The sequence below is a fragment of the Solanum lycopersicum genome, chromosome 12 (assembly GCF_036512215.1).
Source record: "Solanum lycopersicum chromosome 12, SLM_r2.1".
In the NCBI taxonomy this organism is placed as follows: domain Eukaryota; kingdom Viridiplantae; phylum Streptophyta; class Magnoliopsida; order Solanales; family Solanaceae; genus Solanum; species Solanum lycopersicum.
The window spans coordinates 57,381,133-57,388,903 of record NC_090811.1 but is presented as its reverse complement, the minus strand read 5'-3'; the positions used below and the strand labels follow the sequence as shown (position 1 = coordinate 57,388,903).

At 30.0% G+C, this 7,771-nt stretch overlaps 1 protein-coding gene across 1 annotated transcript; it reads left to right on the top strand.

Moving 5' to 3' along the window:
• Window positions 1-639: 639 nt before the first annotated feature.
• LOC101262901 (nudix hydrolase 18, mitochondrial-like) lies at window positions 640-3,032 on the top strand. The gene is made up of 5 exons (XM_010315927.4): window positions 640-957; window positions 1,055-1,184; window positions 1,248-1,337; window positions 2,024-2,152; window positions 2,389-3,032. Exons 1-5 carry the CDS (start codon window positions 872-874, stop codon window positions 2,530-2,532), a joined length of 579 nt encoding a protein of 192 aa, XP_010314229.1. The 5' UTR covers window positions 640-871; the 3' UTR covers window positions 2,533-3,032.
• Window positions 3,033-7,771: the final 4,739 nt, after the last annotated feature.

Here is a 7,771-nt window from a genome sequence, read left to right as displayed (position 1 = left end):
ATTTGATCATTCCTTTGTCCCTAATTACTTGTCTACTTTTGAATTGACACAAAATAATTATTGATATAGAAAATTCATCATCTTATCCATATTAATTATGAAGTAGATGAATTAAAAACTTGAAATTTCAAAAAAGTTTTATTTTTCTCAAAGTAATAAATTGAGAGTATAGTAGATTAAAAAAATGAACTACAATTTGTTAATTTGTCAAAAAGTATATAATCTCTCCCTCCACTATTGTTTGTCCTGATTTTTATTTTTAGAGTCAAACTATAATAACTTTGACTAATATTTTAAAATGTATTTTTTATCATATTGATATACATAAAATTGCAATTTATAATACTTTTCATATAATTTTTGAATATTTAAATCTTTTGTTTAAAATAACGAATTAATGTAATTTAATTAATTTTAAAAATTAATCAAATTAAATTTTAAAAAGCATAACATAACAAATAAAAATAGATAGAGGAAGTATTAACCTTAATTTAACGAATCGAGAAGGTCGATATCAAATGAGTCATCTCCAATTATTGAGCCACGCATAACGTGTCCACTATCCTAGGCATATTAATTCTCATATCTATTTGTTTTTCTCATCTGCTACTAAACGAACGGACAAACATACATTAAAATTTACATATTATCCGCACAATTAATTATATTATGAGAAAAAAGAAAATTAATTCTATCTCTCACATATATATATATAAGTTTTTATCTTTGAAATTTATGATGTAACCCAATAAAATAGCTAAACATAGATTGTACCCGCAAAATTTTGTGTTTCACGTAACGGCCTGATTCCAATCCTCTATATATATATTTGTGTCTTTTCTTGCATACCCTTTTTGTTTCAGAAAAAAATATGCAAATCAAGAAATCTTTCTCTATGAATTCACGCACAGGAAGAGATTTACAAAGATACAATCGTGGTTGTCGTCAAGTTGTTGGGTCTCTCTCTTCTTTAACTTTAATCTTTCATTTTAAATAAATTGTATTTGAAAATAATGGAGATTTAAAAAAAGTTATGATAATTGTTGTTTGGCAGATGTATTCCATATAGAAGCATAAAAAGGGACCCATCATCATGTGTTCAACAGGGTAGTAGTACCCCTATTGATGATTTGGAATTTTTATTGATTAGCTCACAGAAAAATCCAAGAATGATGTTCCCTAAGGTATATCGAATTTTTACGATTTGATTTGATTGAATATGTATGATTGAGCAATTGATAATGCAGGGTGGTTGGGAAATTGATGAATCATTGGAAGAAGCAGCTTCAAGAGAGACTTTTGAAGAAGCTGGTGTTGTTGGTGAAGTTCAAGTTCAGGTTTGTATCTAAATACTTCCTTTTTTTGTTACAAATATATGAGAGATAAATTCAGAATTTGAAAAATTTTGGCTACATCAAATATGAATGAGATTTGAACCCTAGTTTTGTGATAGATCCTCTGCCTTGCTCCTGTACTTAAGAGTGCACGGTTAATTATATATATACATTTTTATTTAAGTAATGGGTGCACGTCTGCCCCCACTTATCAAGGTTGGTCTGCCTCTGAGCATAATAAAGGATTATTTCGTTTTATCAAGTTGAAGACACATGCAAAAGATAAAAAGTACTACTTCGTCAAATTTTATATATCACATTTTAAATTTTAAGAATCAAACAAGTTTATTTTTTAATAGTGGATTTTTCATAGATCTTATTGAACTATCAATTATTGTGACTCACAGTATGTTTTACGTAGTTTACAACTATATAAATTTTAATTTTCAAAAAATTGAAGATTCCATGCGTAAATCTTCGGTCAGACTTTACTATTTGACTCTCAAAACATAAAAATTATCACATAAATTGAAACTAAGCTAGGAAATACTCATTTCTGACCATTTTTAATTAGTGTTCATTACTGAGTGATCGCTGGTAAAAAAATCCTCATTTGTTACTTAGGGATTGATGCATAATTATTATTAGAATTGTTTTCTTAAACATGCATTTTTGCTCATTGTTTTCAGGAATATTTAGGTACATGGAGTTTCAAAAGCAAAAGCCAAGGCACATTTCACGAGGGGCACATGTTTCCTCTGCGTGTAACTGAGGAACTAGACGATTGGCCTGAGAAAAGTGTTCGTCGACGTTTATGGGTACGTGTATACACTATATCAAAAATGATTTTGTAATGCTTAATAAAAGTAATTTAATTATCGTTAAATATATGTTTTTTTAGATACAATAACTAGTGACAATTACACTTCAGTACTATTTGTAAAGTCTATAACGATGCTAATAAATGTTCATATTTATTGCTGCTAAAAATTGTTTTTGTTATTGAGTCCTCAAATTTGAAATGAAAATGTATTTGATTTTTTCGATATTATAGGTGAAGTTTAGTGAAGCAAGAGAAGTATGTTGGCATCCATGGATGAAAGAAGCATTGGATGTGTTTGCTTCAAAGATGTCAAAGAGAAAAGAAGGAACACAAATGTATCATTTCAAGGAAAACACTGTAGTCTGCTGTAGTTAACCCAATAGTACTACTAGCAAGCATTATTCAATCATCAAGATATGCCACATTCTCTTTCCCAAATGTCAAAAATTTCACAAACTTCTTCTTGCATTGCAAACATTGAGTTCAATGACGAAGTTTAGAATGATCACAACTCCAAAAGTCAAGCCAATTAGTACTACTCTATGTTCAACGAAGAGTCGAGAATGAACACCAAATCAAAGACAAGAACAAACATTGTATGATTAGAAATGAAAGGAAGGAAAAGAACATGTTCCATATTACGAACCAAGAATGAGTCCTTGGAATTACCATTATTGTGCAATCAAGTGTTTGGTTGCAAGTATTTAGCAGCAGAGAGAGGTGAAGAGAAGTCTAAGAAGTTTGTTTGATAGAGGTGAAAAGTTGAGAGAACTAGAGGACATATGGGAATTAAGAGTTGTAGAATATATGTACAAAAAATTTTCCAACTTTCTATGTAATTATAATCCAAATTTATTCATTCATTTTTTTCACAACTTTTCTTCCTATTTAAATTTGATTAAATGTTATTGAACGAATTGTTTGAAATACCTTTATAGAGATAAGAATCACAAGTTGTTAGCACAAATTAATTTGTTGAATGTGCAACAATATATGGGAGTATTCTTTGTAAAAGACATGAATCCCATCACTCACACTAAAGCCACTATTCTTGGTATAAGTTGTTATCATTATATCAGCAACTCTTTTTCGTTCTAATAAAAGCAATCAATTACTTAACTTATGGATTTTAATGTTATTTTGGTTTGTTTTAGAATTGAAACGAGATATCAATAACAATTTATTTCAAAAATATATCAAAAACAAAATTTACTATAAAATATAAGCTCAGAATATAATAAAATAATAAGAAGAAGAAGACAAGAAATATAAAGATGGAAGAGATATTTTTTCTTATTTAAGTGTATCTAAGTCTCACTCCAAAAGTCACCATATTAAGTATCATAATAAATAGATACATTCTTATCCAAAAAGGTTCATGAAACCTAGTGAATATGGATAGTTTTTCATGTACTAATTTTATGGACTATCCACTCATTCAATGGATTTATAACACTCCCCCTTAGATGTCCATAGATATTGTGCCTCGTTAAAACCTTACTAGAAAAAATCATTTGGAAAAAAATTATAGTGAAGAAAAAAGAGTACACATATATTTTGATCCGCATTATTTGTTGCCTCATTAAAAATATTGCCAGAAAAACTCAGCGGAACAAAACCTCGGTCAAAGGAAAAAGAGTGAAACGCGTATTATACTCCCCCTGATTAAAACATCACTTAATTTCTTGTAATGATGTCTCCAATCTTATACACCAACTTCTCAAATAATGATATTGACAGTGTCTTTGTGATCAAATCACATTCACGAAGATGTTGCAACATTGAACTCATCCTGATATATCATTTTCTGACTTTAATAATATGACAAGGCTTTGACCTTAGCCGAATTTAAATATCATTCTATTCGTCATAACCTCACTGTTGCAAGAAAATTGATCATTCAACTTGTTCACATCAATAATCATCTCGTGGACACTTTCATTTGCAGTTGATTATCTCCATACTTTGTGATTGGTATATTCATTTTCAAAAAAAAAAACACATTTTCTGAATATGGTGTGTCATTTATCTCAACTAGACATACTCTCAACTTGTTTCATGGGAGACTTTTATTTCTACGTGGTTTGAGAAAGTCATCACCAACATTTGCTTCATTAATTGACAAGATAACATTGTGCCTCCACATGAAGGCAACTAACGTGTTTGAGACTGAGCTTTATGTGGATCAGATAAATATTTCGCATTTGCGTAACCAATCAACTTTGACTTGAATTCGTTGGACTAGAATAAACCTATGTCTATAGTCCTTCAAAGATATTCAAGTATGTGTTTAGCACCATTTCAATGTTAAGGACTGAATCTTGCCAGTGAATTTTGAAAAAAAATATCTGGTCGAGTATTGTAGCAAAATGCATTAGTGCCCTGATTGCACGAACATATGAAGTTTCATCTCCAAGAAACTCTTCATCGTTCTTTTTGAGATCAAAATGAATCTTTATTTATATCAATTGATCTCATAATCATTGGGTACTCAATGAATGTGAATAATCCATTTAAAATCGCATCAACATTTTTTTGTGTATGTGCGCTGATAGACAAATATTTCATTTGTCAAATCATCATTCTGTAGGTCAAGACAAAATTCTGTCTTACCAAGACCTTTTCATAAAAATACAAGGACAATTAGGGTCATTCTTTTATACCATTTTCTTCCTTGACTATTTCAGTCCATATAAGAATTTTTGAAACTTTATTGAAAAAGTTTCCTTCAAACTTTTATATACTTCAGGCACCTCGATTGCTTCAAGAATTTTCACATAACCTTCATTGTCTAGCAAGACATGAAAATTATTCATTATATGCATTCAAGTTTTTCATATGTTGTCAGATCAAAAAAAACCTTATTGCATTCACCATAGGAAAACAAAAACATCTCCAATAATGTCAGTATTTTTGTGATAAACCTTTATGCCCCAAGGCACAAGCCATAGTTGATATCTTACGGTTATACTATCGCATAATAATTTATTTGCCCCACTGACATTATACCTTGATTTATGGACTACCAGTCTAAAAAGTCACTTATTTAAGTGAAACAAAGTATACTTGAATTATTCATTTTACTTGGTCAGCCATTTAATAGTCCACGCTGTATGACAGATTTGAATTCAAGATCCTCGTCACAATTTATATCATTAAGCGCTACCTCATATCAAAGATACTGTCGACGATTATTAGATTCAATTTCAATATGACATAACTGAGATTTTATGAGTGTTATGTCAATGTGCTCTTTTATAGCACTTGACTCATTATTATGACCATATTGATCATTCACTCTTCCTTCTTCAAGAAATTCTATATTTGGAATTGATTGGTCTATTACGCTTCCGGTGTATCATAGACTCTGTCTTTCAAGGACTTCACATTGGACCATTTGCAGCTGAATTATATCATAGGGTCAGTACATTCATCTGGCAATTGATTTGCAACATTATGTAAATGAATTATTCCTTGAACTTTTAGTTCACATATTTATTTAACGAGGATCTAGATAATTCATAATTAACCTCACACATAATTTTCAGTTGTCAATCATCTCTCCCCAAATGTTAGAAAATCTAACATTCATTCCAACCTTATTCGAGAATTCATCTTTGTACGTGGTGGAGTAATTAAAATCATAATCGCACATTCAACATTTTAGATAAAAAATTATTTGGTTCCTGACCCTGAACCAATTTTAATGTGAAAACCTTGTTGGCTTGATGCATACATGTGTTGCTACATGTTAAATAAAATTATCTCATACCAAATTTTATTTGAGAATTTTGTTCTGATAACCATGATTTAGCTATAATTGGAGGCATATAGTTTCTGCTAAATCAACCAGCGTTATCAATATAATTTCATAATTTGAAACTGTGTTCTTAATTCAACAATTCGAGCAAACAACCTTACAAACCCCAATTTTTAAGTTGACACCAAAGCACATGTGATCATCGCATAGATGCATCTATCGTATAGTTACAAATGATCCACATGGCAGGTGAATAGGCCTATATTCACCTTTTTATATGTTCCATAAACTTTAGGGGATTACAATCCCAACCATAATTGGTACAATTAAAACAAACAACACAAGAGAATTCTTGAATAATCTTTTATTTCTTCATCATATAAGCCACATAAATTCTCAATTATATTTGCATCACATTCAAACCCTGATGGTCAACTGGTCATGCCAACTGATATTTATTTCATTACACGTATAATTTTCTTTTACATGTGATTTCATCAGCATGTTTATGTTTGTCTGCAACAAACAAGAGGAAACAATGGGTAACCTTTTACATATATATATATATATATATATATATATATATATATATAACCCATTTCGATTGTAGTGATTTACAATATCAATATTTTCTTTTCAATTCATCCAAAATCTAAAATTTTCTTTTGAGACTTACTACAACCCCATTATTATTCCTCTGATAACAACACAATTCATTAGAGCTTGCTATTAATTTTGTGTACTATCACATATTGCATGACACCATCCCTATGGTGAGCATCTCTTTCAAGGAGGAAACTATATTATTATTGTCATGGTCAAAATCATTATGAGCAAGACATGTTTCTGCTTTACTTTTGTTGTACCATAGGTACAAAGCCATTTACAAATTTGTATTGCCACACAATAATGACCACAACCTTTATAGGCAAGAACTATTTCTTTCTTTTGCCCTTTCGATAGTTCACAATAAACATATCATAGTGGCGTTTAAACGTACAATACCATTAACCATTTCTACCAAATAAAATTTATTTTTTCTCAAACCTTCCGTAGTTGTGAGTTTTGACATATATCATTTTTCTTTAACCTCTCATAGAGGTGAATTATGATGTATATCCAGTTCATAATGATTTTATCACATCTTGACTCATTCTCTTATATAATAATCAAGTATTCACGATACTCATCACAAGTCACATTCTCTTTAAGAAATGGACTAGTCATTTATATATGTATTAGAAGTTTGCATTATAGGCACATTGTCATGCTTTTGAAAATTTATCATTTTTGCATGACACGCCTTACTATTATTTTTGAAAAGTCAAGTGTACCACCACTTTATATTTCTTTCTTTTGATGGTAGTTTTATTAACTTATCAAATTATTAGTCGACAACAACCATAGGTTCAATAACCTCTCATACCATGCGTTTTGATGATATAACTATTTTTCTTAGTTTGAAGGACTATTTGAAGAACTCATATTATTCTTCCCTCTATAATTACCACAATGATGACTAATATAATTCCGTCCCTTCACGCCCTTATTCATATCGTTAATCATTTGTCATCTTTCAGACTAATTCTTTACTGCTACCACATTCATACGATAGAATGGAGCAAATCAACATGCGGATATCAAAGTTATCATATGTTGCTACCACATTCTTTTCAAGGAATGGAGCAAATTCAATATGATGTATTTCAAGAATTTTCATCAAAATATATTATTTTTCCCTTGATCATCATTGTCATCATTATGGTGCATTAGAATTAAAATCATCCATATAAAGTCATCTTAGGTCATAAATTTATGAGATAGGATCCAATACCTTATCATCTTGGTGCATCA

What these genes read in the sequence shown, in the direction of transcription:
- LOC101262901 (XM_010315927.4), top strand. Translation starts at nt 872, where the DNA reads ATGCAAATCAAGAAATCTTTCTCTATGAATTCACGCACAGGAAGAGAT. An exon ending in GGTTGTCGTCAAGTTGTTGG is followed by an intron (nt 958 to 1,054) that starts GTCTCTCTCTTC and finishes GTTGTTTGGCAG; the next exon opens with ATGTATTCCATATAGAAGCA. An exon ending in GTGTTCGTCGACGTTTATGG is followed by an intron (nt 2,153 to 2,388) that starts GTACGTGTATAC and finishes TCGATATTATAG; the next exon opens with GTGAAGTTTAGTGAAGCAAG.